Below are 18,517 nucleotides of genomic sequence, written 5' to 3'. Positions count from 1 at the left end.
TGAGGTTTATGCTGCCAACGTAATCTTGCTTTTGAAATTCATCAATCACATGTGAATTCATCTCTCATCAGAATTAAGTGATACCAATCTTATTTGTTTTTTTCAAATATTTCAATCGCTTGCACTGATATTCTATGTTTCATTCAGCATGAACGGAGGATTTAACTTTCAATTGCTTTATCATCAATACATCCTACATGCTTGAGCCTGAAGTACAGACTAGGTCCATCACGTGGTAGAATTGAAAGCAAGAATTTTCTCAGAGACGAGAGTTATCATAGGGACAGACCTGGAAATAAGGTCTACTAGACTAAGTGGGACCCGTTGGGTCCCTGTCACACAGGAGGCTTGGTCCCCCAACGCAATATTCCACCACTCACCCATAGCCCCCAACTGCACAGGCACAGCTCATTTACCCTCATCCCTAGCACTCTCTCCCCCTCCTCTTCGCCCTCCCTCTTCTTTCCTCTCCCCTCCCCAATCCCTTCCTCACTTCTCTCTCCCACTCTTTTCCCCGACCATCAGTCATTCCCTCCCTCCATAACTCCTCTCCCCTCCCTACCCCCCTCCTATCCCTCTATCCCCCACCAACACCTATCCATCCTCACCTCCCACACTGCCCTCCTCTCCCTCTATTCCCCACTCCCTACCTTCCCCACTCCCCCCCTCCTCTACTCCCCCCTCCTCCTTTTCCCTCTCCTACCCTCCCGCAATCCCTCCCTCACCTCTCCTTTCCCCTATCCTCAGTCATTCCCTCCCTCCATAACTCCCCTCTCTACTCCCCTCCTCTCCCTCCATCCCCTCTTCTCCCCAGGATCTTGAGGTTGCTGCTCCCCTCCCTTCTTGCGTGCCCCAGAGGAAAACTGAAAATTGTGTCCAGTTGGAGACTTCGCCAGCCACCCGCAGCGTCCCTCAGCTCCAGTAAAGACGCGATGGGGCAGGGAGGGGCGGACCGTCCGAGGGAGTGACAGGAGAAGAGACCAATCCTCACTGGCAGGAAAGGAGATCGATCTGTGCATGTGCGGTTTTTACGATTTTTAAACCTTGCTATCTTTTACAATCTACTACCGATCGGAACAAAACTTGTTGCACTCGCAGTACAGGAGAACAGTGAGCGGGTGAAAAATTGTAACGTTATCGCATACCATTTTTGCGCAAATAGAAAAACCCCATAAACTGGAATAGCACAAGATCAGAGTTTTAGTTATGTACTAGACCAAGTGCAGACCCGTTGGGTCTGTTTCCCCAACGGCGTTTGCGGGGGGTGGGGGGAGGACAGTGAGAGCAGAGAGGGGTGAGGGGAGGGAGAGCAGAGAGGGGTGGGGGAGGGGGAGGAGAGAGGGATGGGGAGGGGGAGGGAGGTGTGGGGGACGGGCAGAGGGAGGGGAGGAGGGAGATGGGGTAGATGGGTGGGGGAGAGGGAAAGGTGTGGGAGAGAGAGGGATGGGAGGGGGAGGAGAGGGAGAGGAGTGAAGAGGGAGAGGGGGAGGAGAGAGAGATGGGGAGGGGAGAGAGGTGGGGGGGGGGGGTTGGGGAGGGAGAGGAGGAGGGAGGGGTAGGGGAGGGAGGGGGAAGAATGTGGAGGGAGGGGGAAGAGTGTGGAGGGAGGGGGAGAGGGAGAGAGGGGGGGTGGGAGGGAGAGGGGTGGGGTGAGGGAGAGAAGTGGAAGAGTGGAGAGGGAGGGGTAGGGGGAGTGGTGGAAGAGGGACAGAGGTGTAGGGGAAGGGGGCGGGTGGAGAAAGGGAAGGGGGTGGGGTAGAGAGGGAAGGGGGTGGGGGAGAGAAGGATGGGTGGGAGAGGGAGTGGGGTGAGGAGAGGGAAACATAGAAACATAGAAATTAAGTGCAGGAGTAGGCCATTCGACCCTTTGAGCCTGCACCACCATTCAATATGATCATGGTTGATCATCCAACTCAGTATCCTGTACTTGCCTTCTCTCCATACCCCCTGATCCCTTTAGCCACAAGGGCCACATCTAACTCCCTCTTAAATATAGCCAATGAACTGGCCTCAACTACCTTCTGTGGCAGAGAATTCCAGAGATTCACCACTCTCTGTGCGAAAAATGTTTTTCTCATCTCGGTCATAAAAGATTTACCCCTTATCCTTAAACTGTGACCCCTTGTTCTGGACTTCCCCAACATCTGGAACAAACTTCCTGCATCTAGCTTGTCCAACCCCTTAAGAATTTTGTAAGTTTCTATAAGATACCCCCTTAATCTTCTAAAATCTAGCGAGTATAAGCCGAGTCTATCCAGTCTTCATTCATATGAAAGTCCTGACATCCCAGGAATCAGTCTGGTGAACCTTCTCTGTACTCCCTCTATGGCAACAATTTCTTTGAGCATTGGGCATTGTGACATCACACGATGGAACGTTCACCATGGGCTGGGGCTCCTGCAAAGGCATATGTAAATGAATCCATTCCGATTGGACATATGTGAACATTGGGCATTGTGACATCACAGGATGGAACGTTCGGGGCTGCTTCTATGGGTGAGAAGCCAGTTTATTTTTAAATATTGGGGGGGGAGAAGGATTTGATTAAAAATGTGTACATAAACACGACAAAATGTAATCAGGAGTGTATACTTAGAAAGAAAAGTGAAATCTCTACCGAAATGGAAAAGATCTCGGCGATTCTGCGTCTGGTTTTGGCGTAGCAAGGAATCAAAGGAAGAAAGGCAGCCGGCAGCTGGACGAACGGACGGACGCCGGCAGGCACACAGTTTTATATAATAATAGAAGATAGATAGATAGATAGATAGATAGATAGATAGATAGATAGATAGATAGATAGATAGATAGATAGATAGATAGATAGATAGATTAGAGGTAGACATCTGTGAATAAGATCTACCCCAAGACACATCTATAGGGAAGATTTAACTCAGAGACATATCCATGGATAATGTTTACCACATGGACAGACCAATGGACTTGAACTGTCCATCTATTTCGGACAAAGCTATGAACAAGATTATTCTTCAAGAAGAAGCAGATCTCCTGGACCACAAGCAAGGTATGTCACAGCGAGAGATGTGGGTAGAAAGGGAACTTGAGCAAGATCTTCTAAATATGGAAAAAAACAATAGAACTCCAAAACCTTACCTTTTTGGGGCTGAATGGACTACACTTAACCCACAATGGAGCTTCAGGCTCTGCAATTACCATAGTGATGTTATAACTGAATCAAAACAAGGTGAAACTAGCATTGTTTGATTCATGCTAGAACTAGTTCTGTTAAAATCAAATGGGTGTAAACTGCACCCATCTCAGGAAATTCACGCATTTGTTATTTAAATATGACATTTATTCTCTTACAATACATCGCTCACTGGCTGAAGTATTCAAGTGGGAATGAGCCTGTCAAAAGGAAGTTAAACAAAAAGGGTTTTATTGTGAGATGTGACCTTTTGAGCAGAAAGAAAATAATTCAGGATTTGAAAATTAAGTTTAAAAATAGGACACTAGTCCTTTGAGGTGTAAATGCAAAGCCTTACATGAAATAGAAGGTCTGGGACATCAGAGAAATATATTGACAATCAGTGACTGCCACCTTCTTTCAGTAATTGGTACTATGAGGTTCTTGGGGAAAGTTTCAAATATATTCTGAATTCCACATTCCTCTTTAAGAATTCTTTTTGATGTGTTGCAGAAACACTGGACCCTCTAATCTTTTGTTGTGTGGGTGTGCACAAAGGGAGATTAAGTCCAACTACTCAATCATTTCCATTTATCTCTGCAGTAAAAAGAGAATCTGAGATTATAGATAACCATCTATATTACTAAAACTCTGTTCTTGACCGGTTTTGGCGATCTGTGCTGCGGTTTCCGAGAGTACGCCGCCACCTACAGCCGTCATTTTTGGCCACCTCGCTCAGAGCCCCCCTCCGCCGCATGTGTGCCGAGGATTTTTCCCGTTGATGAAATATGACAGAGATATTAATGATTTAAAAAAATTCCCCATTCTCTCTGCTGCCCCCCGCTGGAGGGAGAGGGAGGGAATATAAAACCAGGAAGTGGTGTGCCTCAATCAGACTCTGCAAGTGGTGTGCCTCAATCAGAGCTTTGAATGACACTGACAAATGTCTACAGCACTGTGAGTACCTTTAATTTGGTTTGAAAATAAAAAATATGGCTAGAGGTATAAAAGCACTGCCTGCAAATGGTTGTTTATATTGTATATCTTTATTGTCATTTCCAGTTTGGGTTTGGTTTGAAGTAAAAAGGCACTCTCTCTCCCCCCCTCCCTCTCTCTCTCTTCCCCCCCCTCCCTCTCCCTCCCTCCCCCCCCCCTCTCCCTCTCCCCCCCTCCCTCTCCTCCTCTCCTCCCTCTCCTCTCCCCTCCCCCCTCTCCTCTTCCCTCCCTCTCCCTTCCCTCCCTCCCTCTCCTCTCCCCCCCTCCCCTCTCCCTCCTCCCTCCCCCTCCCCCCCCCTCCTCCCCCCTTCCTTTCCCCCCCCATCCTCCCCCCCCTCCTCTCCCCCCACCGTCCCTCCACACACCCCTACCCCCTCCCTGCTCCCCACCTCTCCCCCGCCCCTCATCTCACCCCCCTCTCAGCACTCCCTCTCTCCTCTCCCCCCTCTCTCTCCCCCCCCTCTCTCTCTGCCCCCCCTCCTTTCCTCTATTAGCGTGAGTGCGGGAGGGGTAGTCAGTGTGTGATGCTGCATGCCCCCCCCCCCCCCTCCTCCCCCCCCCCCCCCCCCCCCCCCCACAGCCACGCGTTGGGGGAACAGGTCTGCACTTGGTCTAGTTTAAAACATAAATTTGTGCTAAAATGGTCAATAAACATTGGTAGAAAGTGCCTGTGATCAAGTAATGATAATATGGTAATTAACTGGCACAACTTCTTTTGGTGCCATTGCCAAAATAAAATTTCCATTGATAATCCAAATGTAATTACGGTTATAATGAACCAGCAGGGTTATATCCTCACCCATATTTTGAAATTGTACAATATTTAGCCTAATGGGACATAAACGTAAAATTACCTTTATTTAAAGTTATGCAGATTTAAATTTCATTGTTAACTGCTGCTGACAGAATATGTCAGAGACATGCAGGTAGCAATTTGCTCCTGATGGAATTTACATTTTGTTTATTTGCTCGTTCACCTTGCTTGAATTTTGAGCCAAAATCAGAACACCAGGGATAAATGTAAATCACTAGGTGGTTGGACATAAATTTCAGATGTTTCATTGCACTGTCGCAGCTGAAGATTAGACGGTCGGTCTAATGTTTCTGCAGTATATTTAGAAGGATCTTCAATGTGAAAATTTGGAACAAAGAATATACTTTGTGAGTGAGGAACACCTATAACCATATAACCATATAACAATTACAGCACGGAAACAGGCCATCTCGGCCCTACAAGTCCATGCCGAACAAATTTTTTTCCCCTTAGTCCCACTATAATCTTTCTCATAAATGTATGGCAGGGTGGCGCAGTGGTAGAGTTGTTGCCTGACAGTGCCAGAGACCCGGGTTCGATCCTGACTATGGGTGTCGTCTCTGCGGAGTTTGTATTCTCTCCCTTTGATCGTGTGGGTTTTCTTCTCGTGCTCTAGTTTCCTCCCACATTCCAAAGACATCCAGGTTTGGAGGTTCACAAAAATGCTGGAGAAACTCAGTGGGTGCAGTAGCATCTATGGAGCGAAGGAAATGGGTGACGTTTCGGGCCGAAACCCTTCTTCAGACTGAGGAGGTTAATTGGTTTCGGTAAAAATTGTAAATTGTCCCTAGTGTGGAGGTTTGTGCTAGTGTATGGGATGATCGCTGGTCGATGCAGACTTGATGGCCAAAGGGCTTATTTCTGCGCTGTATCTCTAAAACAGGGATTCCCAACCTTTTTCGTCCCGTTTACTGCTGGCAACTTTAATAGCACATAACAATGTTATTTCACTTATTTATGAACAACTAATGATGAACAGATACTGGTATACCAGAACCAAACACAGTCTGTCAATGAGAAAAAAGATGTACAAATCCAGAATCAACAAATTTACCCCCTGGGTATGAAAACTTTACCCCAGGTTGCGAACCCTTGCTCTAAACTCCAAATTAATTAATGTTTCTTTGTTTCCCACTGAGTATTTTACACAGTAACTGGTCCTGTCTTGATACCTTATTGACGGAAACGATTGCAGCGCAGAATGGGTTCTGATAATTTTCAGAAAACTATGCTACTTTTGTCTTGGGGAGATAATATTTGAAAATGCCTCTAAATGGAGATGGCTTGATTGAGCGACAAGAATTAATCAATGATCTGTGCTAATCGGATTAATTCTCAGTAAAGCTAGAACGGGCAGTCTAGGACTTTATTCATTAACCATATAACCATATAACAAATACAGCACGGAAACAGGCCATCTCGGCCCTGCAAGTCCGTGCCGAACAACTTTTTTCCCTTAGTCCCACCTGCCTGCACTCATACCATAACCCTCCATTCCATTTTCATCCATATGCCTATCCAATTTATTTTTAAATGATACCAACGAACCTGCCTCCACCACTTCCACTGGAAGCTCATTCCACACCGCTACCACTCTCTGAGTAAAGAAGTTCCCCCTCATGTTACCCCTAAACTTCTGTCCCTTAATTCTGAAGTCATGTCCTCTTGTTTGAATCTTCCCTATTCTCAAAGGGAAAAGCTGATCCACATCAACTCTGTCTATCCCTCTCATCATTTTAAAGACCTCTATCACGTCCCCCCTTAACCTTCTGCACTCCAGAGAATAAAGACCTAACTTATTCAACCTTTCTCTGTAACTTAGTTGTTGAAACCCAGGCAACATTCTAGTAAATCTCCTCTGTACTCTATTTTGGTGACATCCTTCCTATAATTGGGCGACCAAATTTGTACACCATACTCCAGATTTGGTCTCACCAATGCCTTGTACAGTTTTAACATTACATCCCAGCTTCTATACTCAATGCTCTGATTTATAAAGGCTAGCATACCAAAAGCTTTCTTTACCACCCTATCTATATGAGATTCCATCTTCAAGGAACTATGCACGGTTATTCCCAGATCCCTCTGTTCAACTGTATTCTTCAATTCCCTACCATTTACCATGTATGTCCTATTTTGATTTGTCCTGCTAAGGTGTAGCACCTCACATTTATCAGCATTAAACTCCATCTGCCATCTTTCAGCCCATTCTTCCAAATGGCCTAAATCACTCTGTAGACTTTGGAAATCCTCTTCATTATCCACAACACCCCCTATCTTGGTATCATCTGCATAATTACTAATCTAATTTACCACACCTTCATCCAGATCATTGATGTACATGACAAACAACAAAGGACCCAACACCGATCCCTGAGGCACCCCACTAGTCACCTGCCTCCAACCCGATAAACAGCCATCCACCATTACCCTCTGGCTTCTCCCATTCAGCCACTGTTGAATCAATTTGCTACTCCTGCATTTATACCCAACAGTTGAACCTTCTCAACCAACCTTAAGTTGGAGTGCAGAAGGTTGAGAAGTGATTTTATAGAGGTGTATAAATTTGGGAGAGGAATAGATAGGTTGAATGTGCAATCTTTATCACAGGGTAGGAGAATCGAGAATGAGAGGGCATAGGCTTAAGGTGAGAGGGAAAAGATTTAATGGTGACTGCCACAGTATTGTATTGTATTCAAATTTATTGTCATTGTCCCAATTTGGGACAACAAAATGAATTTCCCTTACAGGCAGTATCATAAAAAAATCACAAAGAAATATGGTATGGTACAAAGAAATATTGATATGGTACAAAGAAATCACACAGAAGGTAGTTGAGGCCAGTTCATTGGCTATATTTAAGAGGGACTTAGATGTGGCCCTTGTGGCTAAAAGGGTCAGGGGTATGGAGAGAAGGCAGGTACAGGATACTGAGTTGGATGATCAGCCATTATCATATTGAATGGCGGTGCAGGCTGGAAGGGCCGAATGGCCTACTCCTGCACCTGTTTCCTATGTTTCTATGTTGAGGGGTAAATTATTCCACACAGAGCGGGATGGGTAAATGGAACAAGCTGAGGAAGGAGTTGAGGCAGTAACAATAACAACATTTATGAGACATTTTGACAGATACATGGATTGGAAAGGTTTAGCGGGATATGGGTGAAATGCAGACAAATGGGCGAGCTTAGATGGACCACCTTGGTCTGAGTAGAAGTTGGGCCAAAGGGCCGGTTTCCGTTTTGTATCACTCTATGACATGATTAAACTTCCCCAAGGTAATTTACATATTCAAGTTTTACACCCAGCCCACTGAGTTCAATCTAACAGGTGAAATATGAACAAATAAATAAAGTGTCCACAGTGAGTGGACGTTGTGCAACTGTGTGCTAATATCAGTCAAAATCTCAGGGGACGAAGCAATGTCAGGAAGTCATGTATAGGGAAAATACTAGTCACCTCAGGCATTTATAATAAATTATATATTTCTCTTCTCTGACAATGACGATTGATATGGTACAAAGAACTATTCATTTGCTAAAGCTGCCAAAAGTAGGAGACGAAAGAAAATGACTCAGGGTCACCTGTTCTCCATGCACAATGCATCAACATCAATTATTCGGTTTTCATGTCCTCCAAGAATATGGTTAATCTCTTGATTTAAACGGCCGGATTTCTCCTGGTAAAAAGAGCGTTCAACCGTAACATCCTGAAGTTCATCCACTGCTGCTTGATAATCATGATCCAACTGTTCAATCTGCAACAAAATAAAATTACTCGTGAATTTTGGGATATTTGATATTAAACCAATTACCCAAACCACAGCAAAAAGTTTTGTTAAATCTATTTTAAACTAGATTAAGTGGGACCCGTTGGGTCCCAGCAACACAGGGGAGGGCTGGTCACCAACGCAATATTCCACCTCTCCACCAATTCCAATATTGCTCGCCCGTGGGGGGGGGGGCTTTCTGTTGCGCTAGTATGGGTGTTGCGGGCCGAAGGTACTGGTTTCCAGAAGGTTAGTATAGACATTGTGGGCTGAATGGATTCTTGGGCTGGCAGCCAACTGTTGCAACGATTTTAAAAGCCAAGCCAAGGCAAACAATGTGGCTGCAGCCGCCCGACAACCAATATTCATTTTGTGAACACAAACTTTTTTAAAAGGCGAGGCAAACAATTGGGCTGCAACCAAAAATTCAAAATTCATTTTGCGAACACAAACTTTAAAAAAAGGCGAGGCAAACAATTGTGCAGTAGCCACTTTACAGCCGCATCGAGGGGACTTACTGTAGAGTAGACGTGCGTTCAGTGTTATTCGCAGCTCAGAGAGCCGTGACCCTCTCGCTTTCTGGGTCTGGCAGAGACTGAGTGAGGGACTACACTTCCGGGTTTTATAGTCCCTCCCCCCTCCCGCCAGCGGGTGCAGCAGAGAGAATGGGGAATTTTTTAAAAACATTAATATCTCTCTGATTTTTCATAGATGGGAAAACTCCTCTGGTCCCGGAAGGCGGCTCTGAGCAAGGTGGCCAAAAATGACGGGCGTAGGTGGTTCTATCGGAAATCGCAGCCCAGTGGGCCAAAAGCGGTCAAGATCAGACTTTTAGTAATATAGATTGCAGACGTTATGTAATAAATGCATTCATTTTAAAAATTGAACTTAATAATTTCATGTCTTTATTTCACAATATCTTCCAATCAAATGCCATTGTAGGCCACTGAGTTTGTATATGTTTGCATGTTGTCATACCGTTGTGCAACTGGGAAACTTTATTGGGATCCTGGTCTTTTTAAAGAACAGCTCAAGGATGTGGGTGGCTCAGTCATGGGGGTGAGACTGTGGCACAGTATTTAGCAGTGTGAATGGTATAAACATTGATTTCACCAATTTTAGATAACAAACCTACAAATAACCTTTCTTTTCCTTTACTTTCCTTCCTTCCTCCCCCCCCTTCCCTGTGCCCCACTTGGACTCACCCATTTATCCCCTTCTTCCTCCACCTATATTCTTTCCTCGGGCTTCATAACTTGCAACTCATCTATGCTTATCTCACATCTTTTGGCTTTCCATCTCTGGCCTACGTCTAACCATCTGCCAATCGAAATTCACCACACCTGTATCCACCTATCACTCGCCGGCTGCGTTACCGCAGCACATTGATATATATATATATGTGTATATATATATCAATGTGCTGTGATAAAGCAGCCGGTCAGACAGCACCTCATGAAGAACATGGTTTCATGTCGGGATTCCTCTTCACATTGATTGTGGTGAGGCAGGAGAAAATAGGAAGGTAGGAGGGGCAGGACAAGACCTATATATATTTTAATACAGCAGTGCTGACTCCCTGTTCCTGGGATCCAGGTTTGATCCTAATTTCAAGTACCATCTGAGTAGAGATAGACTTCCTGTGACAATATGGGTTATTGCCAGGTGCATTGTTATTGGCCATTATGTTAGGCTTTCATCTATCAAAGGGAATGGGCATGTGTGATGGAATAAATTGCAGGATTACAACAAACTAAAAGAGAGGGCAAGGGACTGATGGGATTGCTTTGCTGGGAGCCAGCATGGACATGATGGGATGAATGGCCTCCTGTGTTGTATTAAGTGATAATTTACATTAAAATGCTGGAGTGTTTTTGTCTTCCCTTTATGCTTCCTTCCTGTAATGAGGCAGCTGGAACTGCATGCAAAATTCCAAATGTGGCCTAAACAAAGTCCTATAAATCCTATACTACATTCTGACTCTTATACCCAATATCCTGAACAATGAAGGCCAGTGTGCCATATACATTCTTAACCACTCTATCTGTCTATTGTGTCACACTTGTTCATCATTCATCATCGTTGAAAACATTAGGGATGCATTAGTGATGGTTTCCAACGGGAACGGTGGCGGACGCACCACACATCTCTGTCCTCCAGTTCCTGCGGACTTCCGCTGCTGGAGGTATAGTGTTTTGGTGTGTGTACTTTATCATCATTCCTAAAAGCCCTGTCCCACGGTACGATTTCATTCCAAGAGCTCTCCCGAGTTTGCCCTGATTCGAACTCGGAGATTTACGGTCTATCGTAGTCGCTGCCTGAAAAAAGCTGGCAGCATCATCAAGGACCCACACCATCCTGGCCACACACTAATCTCCCCGCTACCTTCAGGTAGAAGGTACAGGAGCCTGAAGACTGCAATGTCCAGGTTCAGAAACAGCTTCTTCCCCACAGCCATCAGGTTATTAAACTCAACATAAACAAAACTCTGGACATTAATAGCCCATTATCTGTTTATTTGCATTTTATCTGTTTTATTTTTTCAAGTGTGTATATATTTATATAGCGGTATATGGACACACTGGTCTGTTCTGCATTCATGTCTTCTATATTCTGTTGTGCTGAAGCAAAGCAAGAATTTCATTGTCCTATCTGGAACACATGACAATAAACTCTCTTGAATCTTGAATCCTGAATCACATTCAACATTTTTTAATTTTAGCAAAAGCAGCATTCTTCCCAAATAAACTTTTTATGGTGCCCACTCTGATGTTTTTGTCCATTTTCTCTGTAAATGCTTGCTCCCTGTTTCTTTTTCCTTCCCAGTCCCTGTAATCTTATGTGGTAATTTTCTCACCTTGGGCCTCAACATGCCATCTGCCCCACCCACTTCCCAACTGTGTTGCTCCCCTCTCCCCAACCTTCATTGCAAGCAATGCTCCGACCCATCGTGTCAACTTTCTTCATATTCTCCACATTCCTTTTAATTTATTCTACAATCCCTTTCGATTGGTCAGGAGAAGGTATTTCTTCAGGAATAATTATTATAATAATTACCTGTTGCTGTGTTTTTTCCAACTGCTGAACAAGATCCTCACGTTCATGTGCAGGGAAATGGCGAGAGCCAACATCTTCATCACCTAATCGTTGTTTTGCAATCGTCATTCTTAGGAGCTCAAGGAAAGAGAAAATACATAATCATCATCACAAACTCTGCTTAAAAATCAGTGAATGGGTGCAACTCAATATTCAATGCGTAGCTCTTTGCAATGTTTTGGAGCATGTAGTCTGCATTTCAGTCAATTGTTCATTTAAAACAAGCTAATGGTCTTCACTGTCAAACAATGAGTATATTAGTCTGAGCAACACAGGTTTTCAGAAAGATGTTTGCTGGCCATTTTATGACCTTTGATATCAATACTTGGACAGATCAATAGTCCTTCAACTGCACATTGATTTACAAACTGTCTAAACTAATATTCTTAAAAAACTGATTTTGAGATTTAGCATTTTGTCAATACTTTCCCAGTACGTTAGCATAGAAACATAGACAATAGGTGCAGAAGTAGGTCATTTACCCCTTCAAGCCAGCATCACCATTCAATATGATCATGGCTGATCATCCAAAATCAGTATCCCGTTCCTGCTTTCTCCCCATATCCCTTGATTCCATCAGCCTTAAGAGCTAAATCTAACTCGCTCTTGAATACTTCAAGCATGATAGCATAGAATCCAATTTTCTTCTTTACTACATACAATTTATATGGAGTACAGTGGAATATAAACTATGCCGCATAATGGAGAGTGGGTAATTTTAATCAGCTCCACTCTCCGATAAGCAGGAAAGATATGGGGTTAAGTGAATAAAATTGCTAAATCAAACCCAATGCAAGTCCACCCATTTTCACTTCAGCCATGATACAACTTGATCCATGAAATTAGGCATTTCATGACAATATTTAAATGAAGTTACTTTGCTCAGGTGTTACAATGATTTGGAAATCCTGCAGTCATCCCAAGGTTCAGGAATCGCATCAGTGAAAAAAGGAAAAATAGAGCAGCATCATGGAGATGGATGGTCATCGGCAGATCTGATGACTACCCTGCACCCAGAGGTGGCGCAGTGAAGCAGTGGTAGGGCCGCTGTCTTAAAGCGCCAGAGACCTGGGTTTAATCCCGATGACAGGTTTGTACGTTCTCCCTGTGACCGCGTGAGTTTTTTTCTAGGTGCTCTGGTTTCCTCCCACATTCCAAAGATGTGCAGGATTGTAGGTTAATTGGTTTTCTGAAATTTAAGATAGTCTAGTGTATGGGGCGAATTATGTTTGGCATTGACTCAATGGGCCGAAGGGCCTGTTTCCACGCTGTATCTCTAAAGTCTAAAGACTGAAAAAAGGCTGACTGAATCTAGGTTTAGTAACCATAGTCATTGTCTTAATTACTTAGCGGGTTACTCAGACAGTGAAGATGTTGAGGCCATAGATACAGACATCGTCAACAATAATTGCTTTCACTTGTTCGCCACAACCGAAACAGCAAAGGTATGCTAAGGAAGATCTGAGGCCTACATTAGAGAGGGGAGAGGTTGAGATCACAGAAAATATTATGCATCCAGGCTCAGCTCAGCTTCTTGACCTCATGAAGGGCAATATTCCGGAAGCACGGACCATGAAGTCAGCAGATCATAAAAATGATCAGCTTCTTAGAAAACATGCTTCTGCTCAGACCCAATGGCTGCTCAATGTAATTGGCATTTGACGACATCACCACTCTCAAGTATTATCCCCCTCCCATTGGTACAGAATTTTTGCATTTTTCAGCTTGAAATTGTGAATCTAGTGCATACTGTAGCGAGTCTTTTAACTTACACTTGAATGCAGCATTTATGCTTTAAATTGGATTAGCTATGAATAAGGTTAGGCTAAATTACATTCCTAATTACATTCCACAGTAGAGCCATTCCACAGTAGTGCCAGTAGATCAACAGGTGCAGCACATGAATGATCTTAGTGTATTCATGTATGGAAATCAGATTATAATCAAGCACTTGGCCCATGTTGACCAACCTGGGTCTCACTGCACACCTGGTACTACTGATCCTGACTCCAGTTGCATACCTTCTCTCATTCCTGACCCAGAGTCCAGCTTTACACCTGCCCCCCTATTCTACCCTGATCATAGCTGCTTACCTGCTTAAGTTCCCAGTGCTGAACACTACCATTGTCCCAGCTTTGACTGCACACCCAGTACTGTTCCAGACCTTGACTCTGGATGCACACTTGGCCTTGCTCCTAGCCCTCTGCACTGACAATATATCTGGCTCACACATAAAGCCTCATATCTGAACCCCTGGACTTAACCTATTACGTTCAAGTCCACAGGTGCTTATCTAATGCGATAATCTTTTATGGGGCACTTCACGGACCTAATTTTGTATAACAAAATTTGCTACATCCATTGGCTTCCTTGTTGTCTAACTTACTAGTTACTTTGTCGAGTAAGTCATCAATTGGCTGAACACAATTTCTCATCCATAAAATTATACTCACTCAACTGCATAAGTCTTCCTCTCAGCTGGGACTTTTCCAAAATGCAAAGTCCAATAACTATATATTTAAGCAATAATATTCTATTTAATGTGATCTTGAGAGTCCATCATATTTTCTGTGGCATTCATAACATAACACAGATAAAAAGATCTTTGTTTTGATTGCACCTACCAACATGCATACGTTATTATTTTACAGTTAATGTTTACCGAGGACAAATTTGTGTTCCAATTCCCAATTACATTTACATTGAAGTGATTGAAATCCAAGTGAAGTTTAAATGGCATCAGAAAAATAAAACCTCCAGAATGGATGATATTCATTACGTGGTTGGTTGGAGTCAGTATCAGCACAATCACTATATTAAACTTTGAATCTTCAGATGTCCTGGTTCAAGCTAAAACTAAAGACAAATAATAACCTCCTCACACATTCCCCTGCAAGAACCTCTGTCACTCCTTTAAAATATGTCCTTTCTTTGAACAAGCTCTTAAACATCGCATCTAAATCAGTTTTTATCTGATTACACTCCTTGAGGATGTTCATCTATGTGTTCAATTAATAAAACAACGAGATTGGGGACATTTCTATTCAATCTGTCAAAGGAATTTGGGAGGGGGGGGGGTTAGAAATAGTCAGTGAGGTAAACAAACATAATAGTTCAGTGGCAAATGACAATAGTGCCACCTTCCCATTATTTCACTGAATTAAATAATGGGTATGTTGTGACAGACAGCCAGACACCTTGCATGTCATTTTAATATTACACTTATCCCATCCCCCTGGATATTCCAGATTAATAAATTAATGTTTTGTCAACTAATTACAAATCAGGCTAATTACAAATCAATAACATTAGCCAACTCCGAAACATGAAGCGCTGAGCATTGGGATCTAGACTTTTACATTGAAGTGATTGAAATCCAAGTGAGCGATCACTGATCACTGGCCTTGTGGGTACCCGGTGAGGGAGTGGAGCGACCGAGTGGGGGAAGGGTGTGGCCCCCTCCCACACGTATTGAAATTTGGGTAGGGACGTTTTGAAATTTGATGTATTAAAATCATGTTTTAGTGCATTGTAGAAGTATGATTTCAATGTTTTTTGTTTGAAGTATTTTTAAGAGGTAACTTTTTAAGAGGTAACTTTTTCCACTCAAAGGATGGTGGGTGTATGGAACAAGCTGCCAGAAGAGGTAGTTGAGGCAGAGACTATCGCAACATTTAAGAAACAGTTAGACTGATACATGGATAGGACAGGTTTGGAGGGATATGGACCAAAAGCAGGTGGCGTAGCTGGGACATGTTGGCGGGTGTGGGCAAGTTGGGACAAAGGGCTTGTTTACACTGTATCATCTATGAGTACATTATACATCCACCATGCATGAATGCTTCAAAATCAAGTGGTCGAGTTTTATTGCCATATACTCTTGCATAGAAACATAGAAAATAGGTGCAGGAATAGGCCGTTCGGCCCTTCGAGCCAGTACTGCCATTCAATATGACATGGCTGTTCATCTAAAATCAGTACCTCTTTCCTGTTTTTTCCCCATATCCCTAGATTTCACAAGCCCCAAAAGCTAAATGTAACTCTCTCTTGAAAACATCCAGTGAATTGGCCTCCACTGCCTTCTGGCAGAGAATTCCACAGATTCACAACTCTCTGGGTGAAGAAAGTTTGTCCTCATCTCAGTCCTAAATGGCATACCCCTTATTCTTAAACTGTAACCCCTGGTTCTGAACTCCCGCAACATCGGGAATTTTTCCTGCAGTTACAGTAAGTGAAAATCTAGCAGGCAAGCAGGATGCTTTCTCCAACCACCCCCATTTGAGGGCCACTAATTTTCACTGCTTCTACCCAGTGCTTGGTACCTACTTCCAACAGCCATTGGTTGTCCTCCAGGATGCACAGAGCTGGAGCCTGGTCAACGCTGGTCACCAGGGCGAATTTGGCGCAGAGACTCTCACGGCCGCGGCGCAACGATTCTGACGCCTCCGATGGCCTGGGACACTTGGACTGAGGCTGCTCCATGGCCGGAGCTGCAGCGAGCGACTGACCAGCCCCACAAACACTCGCCAGCCCTGTCCCCATCTGCTCCTGCCGCTGCTTCTGCTTCAATCCCTACCTCCGCCCCAGCTCTCCAACTCCCACGACCCGGTTGCTCAGAGCACAGCAGCGCCTCGTCCAAAGCCGGAGATATTGAAACATGTTTAGCCAAAAAAGTGGGGGGGGCTGCAGCCCCTTAATTCTTAGGGGGGCTGCAGACCCCACAAATCCTTAAATTCCGACTGCTGCCGGGAGCAGGACATGGCCTCACTTGCTGCGCTGGGAGACACTCATCACTGCCCTGGTCCGTGTCTTTCAATGTAAATTTGCATGGGGACATGCTTTGGAGGTGTGTGACGATTCGGTCAAGTGAGAATAACAGAGAATAAGAATGCTGCTGTCTTGTCAACAGACGCGCACACAAGCAGTTGATATTAGTTTTGAAATTCTCGTTGATCACAGAATTTCTCACGACAGAGCGTGAGAAATTCTGTGATCAGCGTGAGAGTGTGAGAATTGGGCGAAATGCACGAGTCTCACTTTCAACGCGTGAGAGTTGGCAGCTCTGGTTATATGATAATGACCTTAACCAGAATGAGCCATTTCTGGCTAACTTCCCAACAGTGCATGACCATAACAAATGTGTCCACATGACAATGCACGTACTACTGGTTTAACCAGGAGCATTTGTTAACAATATACGAAACTGAACTGGTATCCAAAATCATTCAAAATTTCATCCAGTTGTCTGTCAGATTTGCTTGGAGCTGCACAGCACAGCGGCTTAGTGGCAAGAGTTGCTGCCTTACAGGTTCGATCCTGACTACGGGTGCTGTCTGTACGGAGTTTGTACCTTGTGACCATGTGGGCTTTCTCCAAGTTCATAAATTAAAGGAGCAGAATGAGGCCATTCGGCCCATCAAGTTACTCTGCCATTCAAACATGAATCTCTCCCTGCTAACCTCATTCTCCTATCTTCTCCACATAACCCCCGACACCCATACTCAAGTGCACCGGTTTCCTCCCACTGTCCAAAGTGTTCAGGTTTGTAGGTTAATTGGCTTCTGTAAAATGTCCCTAGTGTAAAGGATCATTGATTAGCTTGGACTCGGTGGACCGAAGGGCATGTTTCCACGCTGAATCTCTAAACTAAACTATTTTCATACTGTGATGGTGCAAATCCCCAACCTGCTCATTTCTGGACTGTCCTTTAGGAACAGCTGTTGGGCAAATAGCATCGTTGATGATATGTTGGGGTATTCCACTATTGAATGCTGCCCATTAAAATGTGACCCATTTAACAGCCTGATGCATCAGCAAGCAAGTCATCTTCATTAGTCAATCTGCACTGCAGTTGCTTGGACAAGTCTAGAGACATTTTTGAATACTTTCCAGTTAACATTTCCTGGATGATAAGTGTACCATGTTCTGAGCAACATAACACAGATATGAGAACTATAAGAGTATATTGGGCAGCAAGATAGCGCAGTGGCAGAGTTGCTGCCTTACAGAGCAAGAGACCGGGTTCGATCCCGACTGTGGGTGTTTGTCTGTACATTCGCCCCGAGACCTGCGGTTGTGATCTTCGGTTTCCTCCCACACTCCAAAGACGTTTGAGGGCTAATTGGCTTGGTATAATTCTAAATTGTCCCTAGTGTGTGTAGGACAGGGTTAGTGAGCAGGGATTGCTGGTCGGCACAGACTTGGTGGGCCAAAGGGCCCTTTTCAGCGCTGTATCTATAAACTTAACTAAAAAGAGGAACACAACACGACTCTTCGTCTAATGAGAATTTGAATGCAAATCATGTTTACATCGTCTTCAGAAAAAGCCCAAACTGAAAATGATTAACAAAACTATCCTCTATATGTCATGCATCATGATCCCACCAACCGCATACCCATCCCACCCGTGTTAATAATAACCACATCATTTCCCACTACTGCATCACTGTCTTTGCCTTTCATGCAGGTGGCACTTGGAAATAAATGATTTTCTTTACCAAGGACATGTGTTCTAGGTCATGGGTTTCTTTGCATTAATAATAGAAAACTGGAGTAATTTCTCATGTAACAGAGGCTGGTAAAAGAGAAAGAAAGATGATGTTCTCTCTCAATACCTGTCTTCAATTCAACCATGCTATTCCAGCCAGCCCCTCCAATTAACAATTTTAATGACAGGAAATGCTTATTGCTGAACTTC

At 44.0% G+C, this 18,517-nt stretch overlaps 1 protein-coding gene across 1 annotated transcript in view; it reads right to left on the bottom strand.

The window, feature by feature from the left end:
* Nucleotides 1–18,517, bottom strand: part of LOC129698838 (coiled-coil domain-containing protein 149-like) — a 128,029-nt gene that overhangs the window by 41,427 nt on the left and 68,085 nt on the right. The window contains exons 5-6 of the mRNA XM_055638158.1: nt 11,782–11,898; nt 8,540–8,712 (exon numbers count right to left, since the gene is read on the bottom strand). Coding sequence (XP_055494133.1) covers nt 8,540–8,712; nt 11,782–11,898 — 290 coding nt within the window. The remainder of the gene's footprint in view (nt 1–8,539; nt 8,713–11,781; nt 11,899–18,517) is intronic.

The sequence above is a fragment of the Leucoraja erinacea genome, chromosome 1, assembly GCF_028641065.1.
Source record: "Leucoraja erinacea ecotype New England chromosome 1, Leri_hhj_1, whole genome shotgun sequence".
In the NCBI taxonomy this organism is placed as follows: Eukaryota; Metazoa; Chordata; class Chondrichthyes; order Rajiformes; family Rajidae; genus Leucoraja; species Leucoraja erinaceus.
Note: the sequence above shows the minus strand (reverse complement) of the source record. Positions and strands in the feature narration are given on the sequence as shown.